The sequence below is a fragment of the Oculina patagonica genome, chromosome 8 (assembly GCF_052425735.1).
Source record: "Oculina patagonica isolate OP01 chromosome 8, crgOcupat, whole genome shotgun sequence".
Taxonomy (NCBI): Eukaryota; Metazoa; Cnidaria; class Anthozoa; order Scleractinia; family Oculinidae; genus Oculina; species Oculina patagonica.
Window position 1 is genome coordinate 6,183,790 of NC_135765.1, and position 20,409 is coordinate 6,204,198.

The following is a 20,409-nucleotide window of genomic DNA, read 5'->3' on the forward strand; positions in this document are numbered from 1 at the left end:
TAATTATAGTAAGGTGAGAAGACCTCCAAGAAACCACCAGGCTTATAGGGAAGGCCACCTCATTTATCAATTTGTTAGAAATTTAGTTATGGAAGTGGGGCAAGGTCAATTCGGACTCAATTCATTGTATTTCATGACCGAGCGCTTTTTTTTTGTTCTGGGTCAACTGGAGCGGCAAAGCTAAAAGGGCATTTGGAATTTCATTTGCGGCTTTGCCAGTGATTTCACTTGCACCCCATTAATCCCGCCAGCTCTGCAGGCTAGAATCTAAACCTTTAATCGTGGTCCCAGCCACATACAAACACTACCTTTTTGACTACTTTTAAGGTCCCAAAAGTGTCCACTTGGGAATTTTGACTGTAGTTCGTATCCTTATTTGAAAATACTTGTTCCTATTGTTATAGGGGTTTTTTTAAAACTCAGACTGTGTTTGTCTTTCTACAGTTATATCTTCAGATTGAGCTGTACAAGACTTGGCCAATGGGCTATAGGTTATGTAACACCAGAGCACACAATTCTTCAAACCATTCCTCAGAACAAATCGCTGTGTCAGGCGTTACTAGATGGAGCAAGGGAGGGCTAGTAAGTATCTTTGTTACTTCACTTTAATCATAAAGAGCTTTAAGCACTATGTTTTATGGCAAACAGACCAATTCATGATAATGATGATTTTTCAGTCAGTGACACAATAGATTTTTAATAAAGGGATTTTTGTCAGTGACACAATGGAAAATGTATCTTCCAGCTTGCCCTCCTTTGTTTGCAACCATAAATGAGAAAGTGACTTCTAGAAATAATTGGTCTAAGATTTACACCCCTAAGTGAGACTACAAGCATCCCTGCCCTTTTCATGGGAGTTCCCACCCTTCCCCGGCACTCAAAGATGGTTTTTTCATTAAAAAGGTTATCAGTGAAAAATAACATTTAACAATTGGATAATTTTTAATTTTTACACAGCTACCTCTACCCAGATGGAAAAGCGACCAACCCCGATGTTAGCCATCACCTGATCACACCTCCTGATGAGCATGTCACAGTAACCGAGGAACAGTACGAGCTATACTGCGAGATGGGCTCCACTTTTCAGCTTTGCAAGATTTGTGCAGAGAATAACAAAGATACACGCTTGGAGCCATGTGGTCATTTAATGTGCCACTTATGCTTGGAACAGTGGCAGGAGACCGGTGGTGAGGGGTGTCCATTTTGCCGTTCTGAAATCAAAGATATGCAGACCATTGTTGTTGATCCATTTGTGCCACATCATCACGAACAGGATCTGTCACCAAGTACCTCTGCCGACAGCCAAGAGAATGTCAACCACCTTGACTTTGAGGAAGATGAAATAATGGAGGTAGGAAATAAAAAAAATCGATACTACGAAAATCACCAAACTGTGGAACGGGCAGGAATTTTTATATTGCTGCCCCACCCACTTTCATTGACAAATTCCAGAAATTCCTGTGGCTCACGTTCTGCACCTCCTTGCCAACACTGTTAAAACATTTTTTCGCACCAAAACATAAAATTATCGCCAAATCTCAACACGACCACTTAACGAAAATGGCAAGCACTTCGTTTAAATGAGCTTTTATTGAGTTTCTCTTCTACTGACCGTTTATTTGATGCTTTATTTAACGACGATCATGATGTAATCAGCAAGCTGTTAAATATACTCAACAAGGCGACGGCTGGAATTTACAGAAGGAAGTTGCGGCGTAGTAGAAGAAACTGGGCGGGGCAGCAACAAAAATTTGGACCTATTCCACGGTTTGGTGATTTTCGTAGTACTGTTATTTTGCATTCCTGACACAGTTTAAGGGGCAAATTAGATGGTAAGATTTTGCCTACAATTATCGCATGCAACAGGCTTATGCCATGACTACAACACAAATTGTGTCGTATAAATCAACCTATCACACATGGTCCTAAGTCATGTTGTAGGCCTGTGGAAAGCTTGTCACATGTGAGAAAGATGTACAGTGTAAATCGGCCCTAAAATGGGTATAAATACTTCATGGCAAATATGTAATTTAACACTCAAAACTTTTCAACAATCTATGAACCAAATCCTGCAGTATCAAATATCCTGCAGTACCTATATACATGTTTGAAATAGAAGTTTTTCTTCTGTCCATCCAACATTGTCTGTCCATCCATGTTCCCGTGAAACTAAGTAAACTATTATTAAATGGTCATATTCTTCCCAGGATCCAAGTCAGTGGGTGCCCATAACAGATTCCAGAGTATTTACATCTCAACAAAGTGGATCCTATCCACATTTACAGCAGGAGAACAATGGGCATTCCAGGTCTTCAGAAGATGCTCCCCCTCCCTTGCCTCAGAGGCGAAACCACCTGCTTAACCCACAATCACCCACCTCGCCAACCCTTATAGTCACACACGCATCACCGTTTGGTTCTCCTAGGCCCGCAAGGTCGTCACCACGAAATTCCCCATGGAACTCGCCTAGAAACTCACCAAGAAGCTCGCCATTTGCATCTCCGAATGTCTCGCCGCATTCTTCACCACACGCCTCTCCATGTGGGTCACCACAGAACTCTCCTGCGCAGTTGCGCAAAGGACGACCACCTCCACCCCCGGCAAACTCAGATGAGGACAGCCCTCCTGCGGTACCTGAAAGAAGATACAAACACCGGGGTGGTAGCTTGGAAAATAAAGAGAATAAAAATGGCTCTAAGCATGAAAGCAACAAAAGGGACACGCTTGGATATGCAGACATTGATACCGCAAATGTGGTGCACGAGCCTTACAGTGCACACCAGTCAAATAAAACAAATTATGCCCAACTAGCTTACCCTCAACCAGACAGTCCTGAGACCGACAACAGGGAAGAAAGCAGAGCAAATGAAAACATGTTCGCTGAAATTTGTCCAGATGAAGAAGCAAGCTCGTATGATTTTCCTCTTCCTATTCTGTCAGACAGAGGACGTTCACAGGATAAGAGAACCATTAAAGAGAATGGGTTAGATGGTGACAGAAGTAACTTGCAATCAGTTGCAGACCCTTTTGCTGATGACCCATTTGTTTCAGTTGGAAAATCAAAAGCTTCTCAGTTTGATGACGATTTTGCGAAGGGTCCACTGGTTGTGGCGCTGCCACCGCCAGCGCGCTCACAAAGCTATAATTCCGGGGCACCACGCAGGGGTCATGTTAATAGAGACAAAAATCCTCCACCTGGGAGGACCTTCACCAAGGCAAGATCCACTGATGACGTGCTTGATGATGCTACATATTCTAATGTTCAGAGAAACAGCAGTCGGACTGCCGCCCAAAATAATGACTTTGAATCCAACAGGAATTCTACCTCAAACTTACACCACAATAGAACTTCGCGTCCAGCACTTATTTCACGCAATAGCTGGGCAGGAGCCGAAGCGAAAAGCTACAGCAATCCGACATATGGTGCACAGGGCTTTGATCCAAGTAAGTTAGAAGCACAAGATGATCACAGGCCGCACCGTTCCAGATGCCCAGATGAAGATCCAAACATTGACAACATGCAGTTTTACGAAGAAGATTTTACGATTCTTCAAGCACAAGGTTACACTCGAGAGGAGATCACCCGGGCACTTATTGTGGCAGAGAATAATTTTGCGATGGCAAGGAAAATTCTGCGTGAATTTTCTCAAGGGACAAGGAAGCTATGAGTGTGTCCTTCCAGCAGTAAAGTTCAAAAATGGTGAGATGCATTGGCAAAAAATAAACTGGAAAAGATGGTCTTGCTTTCAAACTGAAACATTTCTGAATTTGATACTGAACTCTGGTGAGCTGTTAGATAATTAGTCAGGTTCTGTTGAAAATACAGTAGAATTCCAAATTCTCTTGAAAACTACCAGGGAAACAAAGAAATCGGGGGTAAAACTACAAAAAAGTTCTATTCGAGGGAAGTGAAAATTGCCTCGAGAAATCAAGAAACTCAGTGTTTCAAGAAAATGGAATTCTACTGTAATTTACAAATTGAAGTGTTCTGTAGCAGCTTTAAATATCTTCCATGTCAACATGGTCAAGACAAACTACCTATGCAGGTAGGATTTGCAATTTAAACCGTATCAGTATGCAGTTCAAAGGAAGTAAAGTCTTAACCTTTTGAGCCCCAAGGAATGCTGAATATAGAATTTCCCAAGATATTATACAGGCCGCAAAGAATATCGAAGCAAAGTTGTCATACAATATAGTGGTGTGACATATTGTTGTGACTTGCCAATATTTTTTATCAATCTTGGACTTTTTATCATTTTGCCAAGTTTTATTTAAATGGCCAATCAAGAGTGTTGTTGGGTGAGAGTTGCTAGGGCAACATGCTGCTGGCATGTTAATTACCCACTCAAGTTGCTAAGATGATTTTTGATTGGTTAAATCAACCAGTATCCAACAGAAATTTGTCCAAAAGATGTTAAAAACAGTGGAAAAAAACTGTGTTGGGTTGCAACTGTATGTCTCATATCACTATTGTGTGAAAAAAAATAATATCCCCCAAAAAAGTAGGGACAATTTGTATATTGACAACTTGGGGCTCATTGGGGTACAAGCTATTTGGAAAATTTTTTCTAATTGAAAACAAAGATAAATCTTAATCAACACTAGTATTGAGGTTTTCAGCAATATGGGAACTCTGAAATTCAATCCTCAATGAATGGGTCAAAAGGTCACGTCTGTCAGATGTGATTGGCAGATTTTGATCCATTTTGTTTGTTTCTGTTTTTCACCCAATCATTGGATTTAAACTTCAGATTTTGCATTTCATTGAAAACTGCAATAAATAAAGTTGAGAAATAAAAACTTGATGTAGATTCAAAGGAACAATTTAAACATGGTCTGATAGCTACTGATTGTAATTTTTTTGATAAGTAAAAGAAAACTGAACAATAGTGCCATAAAATAGTTAATTGCCAGAGTTCATACCTTTTTAACACAGAGTTCACATAATAGAGTGATAATTATTTGCCTGCACCCAAGCAAAAATCAGCCTGGATTGAGCAGGGTTCTCATCAGGCATGGAAAAGTCAGAATTTGTAAAAATATATTGATAATTACTTGCCAGGGCTGGAAAGGTAAAAGAATTCCACATTTTGCCCAAATTGATGACACATACACAAAGCAATATAGATTTAAAAAAGCCCATAATATAACACCTGACCAGCCTGAAAGATTTTATCACCTGTAATTTGAGGTCTGTCTATAGTGTATGCCAGTCAACCCCACTATGTTCTGGCAACAGAATTTTATTTAATAAGTTGCGTAATTTCTTTTTCCCTCAAATTTCTTTTGAATCCTTTTTAGCATCAATTTGAGAGAAAACTTTCCTTGTGTTAATAAAAAAATTAATTTTGATTCAAGCTTTTTTAGATACATGTAAAAGTCCATCTTGAAGTTATTTTGAAATGGTATTATGTTAATTATAAATTCAAAGAATTTATCTGAGGCACAGGCTAATTACTTTCAATAATTTTTAGTAGCAGATCTTAATTTGTTTTATATGATTTAGAAAATACTTTTAGATTGTGGCAGTACTTGAACTTTTTATGTAACATAAGAAGGTTTCAATGTGCCTGTGTTAAAATACTTGGTAATCAATTCATGCCATTTACGCAGATGACCCAATTTGTCTATGGTACCTTGTTAACAGATCTACAGTGTATGCCTGCCGTCACGTCAGTTCTCAATTAGCCGAGGTCCAAAATTTGGCTTAAGGAATTCTTGCAGATGGTGTAGCTGTACAGAGATCTGAGAAGTCTTAGATTAGTTGTGGATAAATGGATTGAATTTTCATGTCCAAGTATTAACCAATCCAAGACAACACAGATTTCTGTAGAGCCTCATCAATATAGATTTTGTGAAAGTCAAATCTCGGAAATGTCTTGAGAGAACAAAAATAATAAGCGCTTGACAGGAGGTATTCTACTCAGTGGGATACTAACAGTTTGCAAAACATGCAAATTGAAATGGTCTCCCCATTGTTTTAGCTGTTCATGTTAAAATTAATATTCTGTGGGATTTTTTCCACCAAATCACTGCCATTAGTGCATAGAATAGAGAATATTTTTGTAGATAGATGGCAATGTGTACAGTAATATGTAAAATGTTGAAGTTACCAACAATAGATACATAACATGATGATGCAAAGCTGTATTTTAAAAGCAGTATTTAATTTAACGAAGTAGAAAATTTTTAATGTCTAAAGCAATTCATTGTAATTTATGACCTGGACAATTTTGTGTTGCCTTAGAGATCGACTGTTACTGAAATGTCTGTATCAAGCAAAGTTTGTTTTCTTTAGCAACTAAAACCATTAAATTATGGTCAAAATGAATCACTTGTTATTATTCTGTAGTCTTTACATGTCGACCGTCAATGCCTAGTCAAGTTGTCAGCAGTCATACGGTAGCCTTCAAGAATTATTTACAGCAGATTCAGGTTGACCATTTAACAGTCCCAGTTGTCTCATTCATTGTCACGGTTGAGGCAAAGAGACAGACGTTGCTAGGTGGGAATGACAACATTCTAGGAAAAAGCATGTCATTCCTCCAGCGACTATTACTAGAAGAGGTATTCCTACGTGTCTTGGATGTTATAATGGCAATTGAAGATTAATAAGATCCAAGACACAAATACCTCATCTAGTAATAATCGCTGGACAAGTGACATGCTTTTTCCCAGACAGAACATTGTCATTTCCGCCAAGCAACATGTCATTTTGCCTCGCAACGCTATCAATCAACCGTGACAACTGAGACCATTAAACGTTCAACCTGAATATGCTGTTTTATATTTGGAAAGATAGAATGTACAAAATTTCAGCGTCAGTTGCAGATATAAGGGAGGAGGCCAGTAAAAATGGCCACTCCCCACTCCCATTTTTATGGCAATAAATGTCCTACCTTGCTCACTCCCCCCACCCCTGCCTCTCCTTAGCTTTAAACAAGAAAGGGTCAATCTCACCTTTCCCAGGTCACCCTCTTTTCAGCACCTTGATAGCTGCCACTGATTGTTTCCAAGTCATAATGAACAGTGCAAAGTTGTTAGTCTGCATCACAAAACCACCCAGCAAGTATTCCATGTTAGCCTTCCCATGTTGTGCACTGTGTGCTCGCCAACCTTTGTCTCGCGATACACTCAGCATAATGCACAAGGGTGAAATGAATTCGAGCCATTGGCTCAAAACAACATTCTTGTAGCTAAGAAGGGTTTGTTTCAAACATTTTGACAATCATGACTGCAAATCCTGAAGGGGATTCCCCCAACCCCCATGTACAGGTTCTCGTCCCAATATCATCTTTTCACAAAAGTATGCTACACAAGAGTATGCTACAGCCAGCTGTAGGTTTGGATTACCAGCCAAGGTTTGGGAGCAGCAATACTGTGTTCATTTACTTTTGCACTGCACTGTTTTGCTTGCTTTCCCTCCCAACCACACGAGTATCTGTGAATAAATGCCTGGAGGTGGGCTGTGGCTGGTTGCCATAGAGACCTCCTTGTCACTGAGGAGATTGCTTTCATCTCCTTTGCTGCCTTAACAACACCTACCCTCTGATTAGCTTAGAGTTAAAATTGTAATAAAAAGGCTGTGAAGTGTCTCCTGACAGAAGGATTATTCAGTCTGATGGTTATCAAGCAAAAGAAGATTGAGACAGACACAAAGAAACTAAGGTTTTATAACTTATTTATTGCCAAGTTTTAATCAAAGCCTTGACATCAAAGTTCAACACAACAATAATGCAGTGGAGAAGTTAGCCCTTGAGCTTCTTCTTGGGCCTCAAGTTGTTGCTGTGTCCACACTTCTTCTTGCGACAATTGACGGCACGGGGATGCAGACGGGCATAACATCTAAACAGAACACAGAATATTTATAACCATTGTTGAATACGTGCTATCTGTAGCTTGTACAAATGTAGCTATTTGTCGATGATTACAACTACAGTTTATAATTGTACACTGGCCTGTCCTGTTGATCTCCAAGAAGATACAATGATGAAATTTCAATTTTTTGGAGACAGAGAAAAACCCAGAGAACTAACAAAACACCAGGCCAATAACCAACAACAAACATAGGTTGGGGACTTGTGTACAACATCCACATTGCTAAGCAGTGTGAACAAGGCATGCACCCACATACCTATGCCACATAAGTTGTACAAATGTACACATGTACAAGAAATTTTTTTTTACACAGTTCAGTGTGTGCAATATTCAAAATAAAAAGCACACGGTGTAAAATGCATAATACTGGTTGAAATCATTTCAATCACATACTTCCTGCAGATCATTTTGTCACAGTTGTATTTCTGTGCCAATAAACGCAAACTGGGTTCAATAACCCCACCACGCAGCCTCAGTACAAGGTGAAGAGTGGATTCTGTTGATGGAGAAAAATGAAAAAGTGATAAATTACAGCACATTTCTGTAAGGGACCAATTGAAAGGGTGTGTGGAATATGGTCCTACGTAATTCTTGCTCTAACTGTATGATATTCTCCCTTTGATTATGAAGCATACAAAGTGCAAATTGGAAGAAGAATCTAGCAATTTATCACTTTTATCAAGTCACTTGGGGTTTTATTTAGGCATCCCTTGAATCAATTGCTGATAGTCAATTGTGGAAATCTGTTGTCAAAACCTTTATACCAACACAAGAATAGATACCATAAGAACAATCTGTTTACAGCAAGGCGCCCAAATGTGTGACCACTTTTAATTTATTCACATTCTTTCGTGCAGATTTAATCCAATCAGAAGTCAACTGCAAGCTATCCACGGCTTTTGATTGGATTAAATCTGCACGAAAGAATGTGAATAAATTAAAAGTGGTCACACATTTGGGCGCCTTGCTGTAAAACTGGTCGATGAGAGTAAAACAGAATGTGCATGTACACTCATTGTTATAAGACCCAAAATTAATTGAGTAAGTGAGTGAATTTTCTAATACATCCCACTGAAAGAGGTGCATGTTTTTGACTCGGACTTTGATTTCATCTTAGTTTCACAAATACAAAATATTGAATTTGACAAACCAAATTTTTGAAATTAAAAGAGTTCATTTCACCAGGATTGTACTGTAGCTAACTCTCTTAGAAGAGTTAAATTAAGAAAGCTGATAATCATAACATGCCTTTCTGGATATTGTAGTCAGAAAGTGTTCTGCCATCTTCCAACTGCTTGCCGGCGAAAATAAGTCGCTGTTGATCAGGAGGAATACCTAAAGAACAGAACAGTTACCTCATTACCTCATGACAATTAAAGAAACAAAAGCTAATTCTTATAATATATTTTCACTTTTGTCACTATGAACATGTGTAAATACCTTTGCGTAACATAAAAATAATTGGCTATTTAGAAGCATAGTCAGGGAAATGAACTCGGGAAAGCAAGATCGGTTAGTGGTCAGACTGGGCCATGAACCCGCAACCACCGAATTTCAATTCCAGTGCTCCAACCACTTGCCTTCTCCTCCTAAGAATTACGACCGGTAATTTGTTTGAATTTGATGTGTCTGATAACGACCAAACATAAGTCAAACAAGAATTTCTACTGGAGACAAGTTACCTGTCTAAATGGGAGACAGATAATGCATTTGTTGTGAAGGCTGTAATTTGTGAAGGTGATGCTTCAGATTTCAAAAGTGCATGTCAATCGCGCAGACGATTGTAAGTGTTCAGGTGACTAATAGCCCTTATGCATGTTTATGTCAGACTGGCTAGTTTCACCACCAAGCCTTGCTTTCGAACTGCAAATTTGTAAATTTTATCATGAACAAATTCCCAAAGCAGCAAAGATGAAGTGCTTGAAGGTGGCAGAGGGTCGAGAGTAATTCGCGTAAACGAGGCTTGGTGGTATATTTTGAGCTAATGTCATTATCATGCATAAGGCCTATTCTAGTTAGAAGAAGGGAAAACCTTGGCAAGGACTTGTAAAACCTTGACCAGTATATCTTTAGCGAGGAATGTACATGGAATGCACTATTGTGTGAATATGCAACGCTGCCAGGTTTTATTTATTGCACTGTCCAGGGGTGACACATTAAGCAATATCTTATACAACTTGTCTTGCAATAGGACAACAAAATTGTAAGATAAGATGGACAAAGCATAACAGTAAGCCTTAAAAGAGGTGTCCATAAGAGCAAGTTATGAGCAATGATCACAATTGTTTGGCTAAGACTCAAGAAAAACAAGATAGCTGTTTAAGCTAAATTTGTTGTTTTATAAAACTCTGGTACAAATCAGCCACTTTTTCATGAATTCAAAACGAATTCATTTCAAATTTCAGACTACTGTGTCAAGCTGACGATTTCTACTGTACTGTCCGAGTTGAAATCTTTTAGACAAGGTTTCCCCTCCGATACAGAAGAAAACAGTTAAACAGTAGAACAAGAATAACTTGATGTGTTGACGATACTCTACCTTCCTTGTCCTGTATCTTAGTTTTCACATTTTCGATGGAATCTGATGGTTCAACCTCAAGGGTGATGGTTTTCCCCGTGAGGGTTTTCACAAAGATCTGCATGGTCGGTGAAGACCTGGAAAAAAGAAACGAAATCTTATCTCTCTGACACAATTGTTCGAAGGTACCTACACGGAAAAAGAATTATTTTTCGTAGTTTGCTAAATGCATTTCGTAAAATTGTCCGCCATTTTACCTCGTGTCTTTGAGAGAAGAGGAAAGAACAATGCGGGGCGGCCGCCAAGTAGTTGAAGGGTTCTATGCGCCCGCGATGATCCGGTCTACGCGAAACAGTTTTATACTTCGTGTAACATGCTGTGTAAGTTCCTCGTATCAATATGGCCGCCGAAGATGTGACCATGGTAGATGTAGATTCTTCAACTCAATGGTTAGTTGAAAGAGCCAGGCAAAGCCTGAAAGAAAACAATCCGTATGAAGCTAAAGCATGGTTAATAACTGCTAAGACATTATATCCCAAAGATTTTGGAGTTCAGGTGAGTATGCAGGGTGTGTTAAATCTGGTTAAATTCAGCTTGTTCAGTTTCCTTTCCAATTTCCATTATTTTCTTTTTTTTCAAGTTTTGATCACAACAAAGGTTTGCTCAGATAATAAATTGTTTTTATTCCTCTTGCCACCTGTGTGGTCTGTGTGAGAGAAATGATTTTTTTATCACTGTAAAGTTTTTGTTTATTTACTCATTCTATCGTGTTTGTTTTTAGTATGAGGCATACAGTATTGAAAGAAATGCTGAGAGAGTTCAAGAGTCAGCCAAGCTTTTCTACCTCATGTAAGTTTTTTTTATCTTATGGGTGAAGAAAATCTATAGGTAACTATAGGTAACTGCATAGTAAAAGACATGTTCTTCCTATAAAACTGTATGAAAATCTAGACAAACTGTAACGCCATTTGAAGCATGCAAAGAAAGTCCTGTCCAATAGTCCAGTGTTAGTGGATTTTCCTGTTGGGCTATTGGATTTTATCCATCACTTGCCCGATTGGCAAGTAACATTTTTAGACTTTTCACTTGGCAGTTAAAGTAAGGCCACTGAGAAAGGCCTTCAGGCCAGCACACAATGGTTCCAACTTACCTGAAGGGCAACCTCAAAAATCTATTTCCTTTGCACCCTGTTTTGGTACATTTTGAAAGAATTAGAAACACAACTTGATGTCACCATAGTTAGTGGGGAGAGGAGGGGTTGAGGCTATGATGTCACTTTTAAGTGGCTTTTAAGCTTTTTAAGCTATTTTTTTGATAGTGTACTGGAGATAGAAACTTTAAGTTTTAATAGTACATGTACTTGCCATCTTGGGGGAGTGACCTTAAAAATACAGCAAAAGGGGTACTTATTGTACTCGCTCAAAAGGATTTAGACATCCCTTGGGCAAGTTGGCAAGTGCTGATTTTCTTCCCTGGTAGACACCATAGTCATAAAACTATACCCACATCTTGTGCAAAAAGTAGACAGGAACAGGTTCGCCTGGCCTCCTCCTCCCATGGTTCTGCAAGGTAATAATTTCAGTGTGTTATTAGCCAGAAAAGTTCACAAAACAACAAGTTGGAGTTGAGATAGTGAAAACGGTTTAGTTATCAAATATTGTATATTTATAATGCTCAAAATAATTTATTGAAAACTTTCAGGTTTGAGCAGTTTCCAGACAGTAACATACTTTGGAAGGAAGTAGCAAGCTTCACTGATGCTCTTGAGAGTGAGGTGATGGACCAACATGGAAAATTTTTGACAGGTACATTAAAGGAGGCATACATCTCCTTGTTGTAGCTTTAAAAATAGAAGAAGAAGACAAAACTTGTTCATTTGATGCTTTTCTTTCAGACATGTTCAGCTGTCTTCCACAGCATGCTCAGCGAGAAATACTTCTCAAGGCAGCAGGTGGGCGCTAGCTATTAAAGCAGCTGTTTAAATGTACTGTTCCAGAAAATATTCAAACCCATGGAAGCTGAGGTTTTTTATTTGAACCCACCCCCCACCCCTCTGGAAATTCCAGTTTGGCTTCTTACTTTTCCTTCAAAATTGTGGTTTTTGAGCCCTTCCCACCCCTTCAGAATTTCCAATTACCTTTTGTGGGGTGGGTATGGATATTTTCTGGAACCACACAATGTCAAGTGGGGCCCTGCCAAGGTAAATTCTGACAAGCGACATGGCCCAAAAAGTAGCGACAGCACATGAAATGAAATTGCGACAAACAATAACCTTTCTTGCCAAATTCCGACAAGTGACAAAAAATGCCTAGAATGGCCGATGAAACAGCGACATCAAGCATTTTGAAATTCAGACAAGCGACTCGGGGACCCCCCCTGGCAGGGCCTCTCAAGTTGTGAGTTGATCTCACACTTTGGAATTTTTCAACACCATGATTCTGTTAATCATTCAGGGAGATGTAAAGATTGCATTGAGAAGTGCAGAATGATGTTACTGTTAATGAGAAGATTTCCTGATGTCATTCCAAAGAATGGGGTATGCAAATATTTTGTTTAATTAATAAAAACTAATTCAGTGATTAAGTGATTGATTGTACAGTTACAGTCCTAGTTATGACCACCATTGTGAAACCCCATTCGAATTGTCGCTCAAACTTTACAATAAAATCTCCCGTAAGTGAGTGCTCTTGGAAGCGACTATGACCACCTTTATAAAGGGACCACGCAAAAATTCTGATTTAGAAGGTACTTTAATAAAAGTATACCCTTTGTGACCACATTTGCCATAACATAACATTGCCTTTTACTGTTTGTTGATTTAAAAAAAATTGCATTTTAAGTTCAAGATGATTTGTGGCTGGAGAAAGAGTGTTACCCTGAGACTGAGGTAGAAAGCTTTCTGTTAAAAGCTCTGATAACAGACCAGTCTCTATTGTTTCAGCATGTGGTCACTTATAACAGCTCTTTCTCAAAACAACCAGTCTACATGTAGTTACAACCAATTTTTCGAATTCCCAAGGTGGTTGCTCATATGAGCTTTGGCTGTAATTTGTTATTTGCGAGATAAAAATTAATATCAATTAGTTTTTTATTTAAGGTTGCCTTGACTGAGATGCTAATTGACGCTGAAAACTCTGAATACCCAAATGCACCTGTGAATCCTTACAGGAAGTTACTAGGTATATATGCAGCTGTTGCTAAAACTAAACTGTTTTAATTATTGCTCGCTTTTTTTTTTTGAGAAGATCGCAATAGGAGTGCAAAGTTGGAGAATCTGATGCAAGTAATAGCAAGCATCCACATGGGAGAAATTACTGCTATTAGTAGTAGGGAAGTAGAGAATGTGGATGTCTTTTGAAATTGGTTTAAATACCACTCCCTGTTTTACAGGGTTGCTACAAGTGAGAAAATGGTCAGGGGGGAAAATTCTGGAAGGTTAGGGAAAAGTCAGGGAATTTATTTAATATTTGAGTTCTGAAGGGAAAATTGACACTTCGAATAAAAGTCTGGAAAAATTGAAATATCAATAGCACCTCTGAATTTAATACCATTGAAGGCTGAAAGAAACAGTTTAGGCCAATGTGATTCTAACAGTGTTTTTTTTTTTTGGAAACTTGTGGAGGCTGGAGGGTGGAGGCTGCTGTATCTGTTATTTGTGTTCATTTGGTCAGGGAAATTTTAATTTTATCAGAGAAAAGTCAGGGAATTTTGAAAACTGATGTTTGTGGCAACCACTGCATGACTATTCCCTAGTTGTGTTCACTCCCATGCTTGGCTTGCATTTGTTTGGTAGTTTGAATATCTTTTTGTTTTGCCTTGAAAGGATATTTGTCCAAAAAATGGTGAGATCTGATTTTGTGTGGGGCTCGGGAAGACTGCATAAGAGCAAATACATCAGTATTGTTGCAGAAGTATTGATCAGTAAATGTGACGTTTCTGCTTTACAGTCTGTGATGTATTGCCTCATTTGCTGGCCAGTGAAAACATGGCTGTTGATACGTCAAGCGCAAGCAGTAGCAGCAGTCAAGATGAGGAGGTTTGTGTTTTGTGACATACCAAGTCCATGTTCCTTCATCTAACAAATCCTTTTGAAAAGATCCTCAAAATTGAGGATCCTCAAAATTCACATACTAAAGAGGTGAGGATACTTGTTGGAAAATTGAACCCTAAAGGGGACCAACCGGGGCATGCCTCAAACTCTATTACCTCAAAAGATGCCATTCTAAAACAGACAGAGAAATAAGAGCTTATTAAGCAGCTAAAAAATAAGTTATTAATATGATATCTAGTACATAATTTGCAGAATAAAATTGTCATGAGGGCCATAACCCATAACACCTGTTACGGCTGAGTTCACTCAATGTTATGGAGACAGATTTTAACCAAATCAAGTTTACATCGGACATCGGATGTATAGTTCTTTCATCAATACCTCGACAAGTTATAAGTACCTTGGCGTACATCTCGACCCAACTCTTAACTTTGAAATGCATTTTCGCAAAATTTACAAGAAGGCAGCAGGAAGAGTCAACCTCCTACGGCGTATCCGTTCCAACGTTGATGCTTTCAGTGCCCACGAATCTACCAAACGATGATTATGCCAATATTTGCGTATTGTGGCTACAATAGTCTTGGATGGTCAGAATCCCGTAAACGCATGATTCGCTCTATTGAGAACCGAAGCTTGGAAATCATTTCCCCCAAAGTGCAGTCTGCGAAGTTGTGATCTTCGAATTTAATCAATTAACAACTTTTTACAAAAGAGAGCATGCTCTTTTGTTTTTGATTGTCTTAATGGAACTGTGTGTTCTCCGCTTAAAAATTACTTTGAACGATTACATCATAACGCCAACACTAGAAACAATGGGAAAACAGCAAAACTGCCCAAAGTCAAACTTGATTTTGCACACCGTAGTTTTTATTTTATAGGTGCCTCGATTTTTAATTCTTTACCTTTGAATTTAAGAAACATTAATTCTAGACTTTAATTCTAGATTTTTACTTGTAATATTTTATTGTAGTTTTTTAAGGTTTTTAACTTAGTGCATGATCCGCTTTTTACACAATTTTCATTATATATTATATATTTAGTAATTTTAGTTATTTTAAATTTTTAATTTTTAATTAGCAGGACCCCGTTGATAACAGTACGCATGTACTGAAGGGCTATCCTGGATAAACATTTGATTATTATTATTATTATTATTATTATTATTATTATTATTATTATTATTATTATTATTATTATTATTATTATTATTATTATTATTATTAGATTACAAACAACAAAATGTAAAAATTTGGGTTTAAGTTTTCAAGATGTGCCATGAGATTTATCTTTCTTCACTTAGGACAGTTCATCTGGCATCTCTCTTCCTCAAGTCTACAAGTGGTTAGAGTTAGCCATTCAGTTCTATGTCTCGTGCACCACAGCCCACAACTTCCTTTCTGAGAACAGTGATGCTCGACATAGCATTGTAGATACAAGCATCATAGCTGAGGTGCTGGATGGCAAGGGCCCCTGGGTAGCTCTACATGAACTGTTTTACTTAACAGCAAAAAAATGTGGCTGGATGGAGATTTGTAGAATTCATGACAGGCTTGATCCTAAAAAGTTCAGGTAAATTAAGTATGGCAGAGTGTTTTACACATAATATATTGAACATGAGAGGCAGTGACAGAGACAGTGTTTCACAACATTTCATAACATGCACCAAGAAGAGAATTTATAATGTGACATGCAATGGAGTGTTATTTTCTGACAAAATGTAAGGTGCTTGGCAATAGTGGAGGGGGACAGGGGGTCTGAGCCTCCTGTACCTTTTACTCCCACTTCCCGTACCTTTTCATAGCCATTCTCTCCTATTTGTTCCATGTCTATTGTGAAATATGGTACATGTATAATGAAATGTTGCAAAATTTTACTCGTTTTGCTCACAATTCCCACCACCTTAAGAATGCCGCTTCCTGCCCTCTCTCCTCCCACTTTGTGCCACTTTTCTCTCGGGCTCTTGCCCCCCCCCCCCCCCATGTCCCCCTCCACAAGAAATGATGAAACACAAAGACCAGAGTTGCCCTTTGACTGATGGAAGACCATTCCTTGTCTGTGGTCTTAAGATCTTGCATGTGATTGGTCACTGTGTTAAATACAGTCGAACCTCGACCACTTATAATTAGCATAAGGCATGGTAGAAACATCACTTTATTTTCAGGAAATCAAAAGATCATCACTTAACTGTATGTAAGTGACAACAGAATCTCTTCAAAATGATGTGTTTAAATGTTTCTATCAGTCCTCTCTTCCTTTAGTTGTTGGCTTGTTAAAAACAAGGTCAAACTACATGAATTAACTTCTGTTGGGATCAACCATTTTAACGAGGCCTTCCAAGGGGTAAAAGCCACAAGCGACATGACCCTGAATTCTGGTGACACAGGAGCATTTTAACAGCACTGAAATGCGACAGCGACACAGTGCGATAGCAACACAATAGCGGGAAAAACGACAGTGACATTTACAGATGTTGGCTAGGCGACATGGGTTCCCAGAAACATGCGACATTGCGACACGGCTACCCCCTTGGAAGGCCTCTTTAACTACAACCGGTTTTGGTTGAAGTTACATGAAAAAATCCAACCAGCCTAAAACAGTACAGTTGATTTTAATAGTCAGAACACAACTCAAGTTGTCCACCTGTGGGAGGTGTCAGTTAGCTGAGGTTTGATTCTATTATTTTTATTTTTTATTATACAGTATCCATATATGAATAATCTAATTGGTTAATAATAACATATTTCAGAAGCAGCAATGACCATTGGGCTAGCATCTCAGAACTGCATCACAAATTGAAGAGGATGTCGAAACATAGCTTAGAAGAGGACACAGAGGAGGAAATGCTGGAGAAAACTGGGGTTATGTTTGCTGCAATCATCTTGTTTTTACAGACTGTCTGGGAATACTGCCGTGTTGTCAACAGACTTGACTTAGTTTGTAAGTACTGATCAGTGCAGACAGAGGCAATGCCGATTCCCTCTATGGCACAAGCCTGCAGGGAATCATGGTAGTTGTATTCATCAAACCATGCGCGAGACTTAGCAACAATGAATTCAAGTACCGTGATTCCCTGCAGGCATGGGCCATATAGGGAATCGGCCATTAAGTTCCCTTTTGCTCCTAAAAATGCTAGTTAAGAAGTTTATAAAAATCTTGATTTTATTCTTTGCAAAACATCAACAAACGAACCATACCTCATGAAAGTACTGCTCAATAGCTTTCATTTAAATGGTCACACACTGGTGTTTTATTCACAGAGTTTTAACTTTTAAAAAAGTTAGAACCCCCTTGTACAGCATAATAAGCAGTACCACATGAAAGTACTGCTCACACACTAGGTGTTTTACACACAGAATGTAAAAAGTTATTGACTGCAAGAATGAAGGAGTGAATTAAAAAAAAACAGTGATAATTTGTCATTCACTAAGGTCAGAGTTCAGTTCTCAAGTCTATGTATATTATACTGTAGAGAACTTCTATCAAAAACAAAAAAAAACAAGAGCCTTTAGAGCTTACAACTGCGCTGGTCTCGTGAGCACTTTAGGGGAGCCATGTGGGGGGAACAAAAAATGCACCCCCCCCCCCTCTCCTTATCCCCTTTACCAGCGTCGAACAATGTTGCGACTGACAAACAAGATGGTAAGAAAACACCTTGTGTAACATTTCATGGTTGACTAGTTCCATCCGAAATTAAACATTTTTCTTATATGCTAATGGTGGCCAAATTTAATTCCCACGATCCTGATCCGTGAAACAAAAAAATCTTTTAAATCAGCATCCAGTGTTGTCTTGAATTACCGTTTAAAGATTGAATAACCAGCTCCGAAAATGGAATATTGGAGCAGATAATTAAATCAAATTTAAGAAGAACACTAGACCTGTGTTTTGCTGAATGGGAATTCCCCGGGGAATTAATTTACCAATGACGTAACCCTTGCAAGTCAGGGCATGTTTGTCTCAGTGATTTTCCATCAGATTTCAGAAATCCTATGGATGACACAGCTCCAAAAATAAATAACGCTAAAAAGTCGAACATTTCACACTTAACATGCTAAGTTTAGACCAGAGGATTTATTTAGTTTCCGTTTGTAGCAGATTTAAACCTTTCAGAGCATTGCGTGATTCTTGCCGATCAGTGCCTTGTGAAAGTAAAAATTTGTTAACGCCAGCACATTCCAGGGCACAAACGTAATGTAAATAAATGTAAATTCTTGCCCGCTAAAGCGTATTTATTTAAAGCGTGAAATTTTAGTATTTTCTTCGATTCAAACGCTTCAAAATACTTCACACTGAATTTGTAAGTAAAGATTAATGGATTCGCAAAGATTTGAAAGGTAGAAGATAATAGCTTTGAAAAATTATGTGACTCGAGGTCTAGCCGATCGAAAGTGAAACTTGTCATGTCAGCACATTCTTTTACACCAACGTAATGGTATTTATTCACAGATTCTGGCCCGCTGAAATATATTTTTCTTTCGACGCATGAAAATTTAGAATTTCCTTTGAATAAAATGCTTCAAAATCGAATATTTCACACTAAACATTCTTTGTAAAGACAAAAAATAAGAAAATGTTTCCATTTGTTACTGATTTGTAGCTTCTAAACATCGCGTGACATGAGCCTGACCGAGTGGAGGTTTGGTGCAGGTCACCGACAAAACGAAAAATAATAATAATAAACCCTGTGCAGAGCAAGAACTGCGCAGCGCAGTTAATAAGTTGTAGAATGATTTTGACAGACTGTCTACCTTGATTTTAAACTCATGCTTGAAAATTCAGGTTGGTTTGACATATTATAACAACCTCGTTCCCAGGGTCTCTCCACCCTGGGAATGAGGTTGGATGATATAAATGCTCATTTATCTTGATATTTGAACAAATGGAATAAGAAATTCGAGGATTCCACAACACTCTGTCCTATGGGAGTTGTTCTCATTATTGTGTAAAATGTTTGTTCCACAGCTTCCTCTGGTTTGGTGTTTCCATTGGTTCTGGTGGAGGACACTGTGACAGATGAAAGTCTTCAGACTACAGCCAATGCATCCAGCACCCCAGGGGGAGGTAGCAACAGGTAGGAATGATCACATGACTGTGATTATAGTGCCCTTCACAAAACCCTGTCATTTGACATTGTCAGTCATAAAAATGGTTGTAGAATAAAATGAATGCCAGAAAATGAAAAAGGTTTGATGAAATTTGTGAGATCACCAATTTTGAGACCATAAATATCCAAAAAGTGTAAATTGCTGGATGTCATTCAAAAAAGTTTTGATGAAATTCAGATTGTAAAGGAAAAAGTTGCAGGATGAAAAACGTTTTCTATTCAGCATACAAATCCAAAAATTTCTTTCAAATCATTAAAATCTCACACTGAACCAGGTGAGCAGCCTGCACTACAAAAGACAGATTTTGAACCCTTCAATCAAAACTTGAAAATGGTTGAAAACGTAATACTCCTTATTTACTCTTTAATGAAGTAGACACTTTTTTGAGACAGAGTGTTTTGTCTTGACTTTCTCGATTTATAGTCCAGCACCAAAGAAGAAGAAACGGAAACTGGCATCTGTAAGTATGATAAGCATATTTTGTGTCACGAGTGAGATAAGAATTTTTTCTTACGTTTTGCCACTAATACTCGCTATGAACCTTAATGTTTGCAAAGAAATTACTTCTGTGGATCTAACTGACAAAACCATGGCTTCATTGCAACCAAATGTGTCACCCCGGCATTATAAATTTAAGTTACAATCATACGAGATTAACTTTGAAAACTGTTCAGCCTAACAATATTTCAAAAACCCAAATCGCAATCCGTTTCAATGTTCGTCACTTTTGACTAGCTGTACCTTCTTTTTGTATTTGCTGTGTTTTTGAAATATTCCTTCACTGTTTTAAGAGGGTTTTTTTTATCTTTCACCGAATTTAATGGTCATTTCCCATGCCTAAATTTTGCTAAAATCCG

General features: G+C 38.3%; 4 protein-coding genes across 4 annotated transcripts in view; 2 read left to right on the top strand and 2 right to left on the bottom strand.

Annotated features, from left to right (window-relative positions):
- Positions 1-3,668, top strand: part of LOC144663081 (uncharacterized) — a 4,482-nt gene extending 814 nt beyond the window's left edge. Inside the window, exons 2-4 of the mRNA XM_078524017.1 lie at positions 328-582; positions 958-1,351; positions 2,208-3,668. Coding sequence (XP_078380143.1) covers positions 328-582; positions 958-1,351; positions 2,208-3,668 — 2,110 coding nt within the window. The remainder of the gene's footprint in view (positions 1-327; positions 583-957; positions 1,352-2,207) is intronic.
- LOC144662988 (dynein axonemal assembly factor 8-like) overlaps positions 1-20,409 on the bottom strand; it is a 38,071-nt gene that overhangs the window by 2,875 nt on the left and 14,787 nt on the right. The gene's annotated exons all lie outside the window — the stretch shown is intronic.
- On the bottom strand, positions 7,665-10,729 carry LOC144663068 (ubiquitin-ribosomal protein eL40 fusion protein). Its single transcript, XM_078524010.1, has 5 exons — positions 10,654-10,729; positions 10,418-10,533; positions 9,127-9,213; positions 8,272-8,374; positions 7,665-7,845 (listed from the first exon to the last, which is right to left on the bottom strand). The coding sequence occupies exons 2-5, from the start codon at positions 10,518-10,520 to the stop codon at positions 7,749-7,751; spliced, it is 390 nt and encodes a 129-aa protein (XP_078380136.1). The 5' UTR covers positions 10,521-10,533; positions 10,654-10,729; the 3' UTR covers positions 7,665-7,748.
- LOC144663082 (integrator complex subunit 10-like) overlaps positions 10,796-20,409 on the top strand; it is a 10,726-nt gene continuing 1,112 nt past the window's right edge. The window contains exons 1-11 of the mRNA XM_078524018.1: positions 10,796-10,951; positions 11,178-11,245; positions 12,098-12,201; positions 12,291-12,347; positions 12,850-12,932; positions 13,494-13,575; positions 14,344-14,432; positions 15,748-16,016; positions 17,194-17,384; positions 19,410-19,518; positions 19,976-20,012. Of these exons, the coding sequence (XP_078380144.1) occupies positions 10,796-10,951; positions 11,178-11,245; positions 12,098-12,201; positions 12,291-12,347; positions 12,850-12,932; positions 13,494-13,575; positions 14,344-14,432; positions 15,748-16,016; positions 17,194-17,384; positions 19,410-19,518; positions 19,976-20,012 (1,245 nt within the window). The remainder of the gene's footprint in view (positions 10,952-11,177; positions 11,246-12,097; positions 12,202-12,290; positions 12,348-12,849; positions 12,933-13,493; positions 13,576-14,343; positions 14,433-15,747; positions 16,017-17,193; positions 17,385-19,409; positions 19,519-19,975; positions 20,013-20,409) is intronic.

Bases quoted from the DNA above. Each gene is read 5' to 3' on its own strand.
- LOC144663068 (XM_078524010.1), bottom strand. From the start codon at position 10,520: ATGCAGATCTTTGTGAAAACCCTCACGGGGAAAACCATCACCCTTGAG. The intron at 8,375-9,126 runs GCATGTTATGAT...CTCCATCAACAG, and splicing joins TGACTACAATATCCAGAAAG to AATCCACTCTTCACCTTGTA. The intron at 7,846-8,271 runs GTATGTGATTGA...TGTTCTGTTTAG, and splicing joins GACAAAATGATCTGCAGGAA to ATGTTATGCCCGTCTGCATC.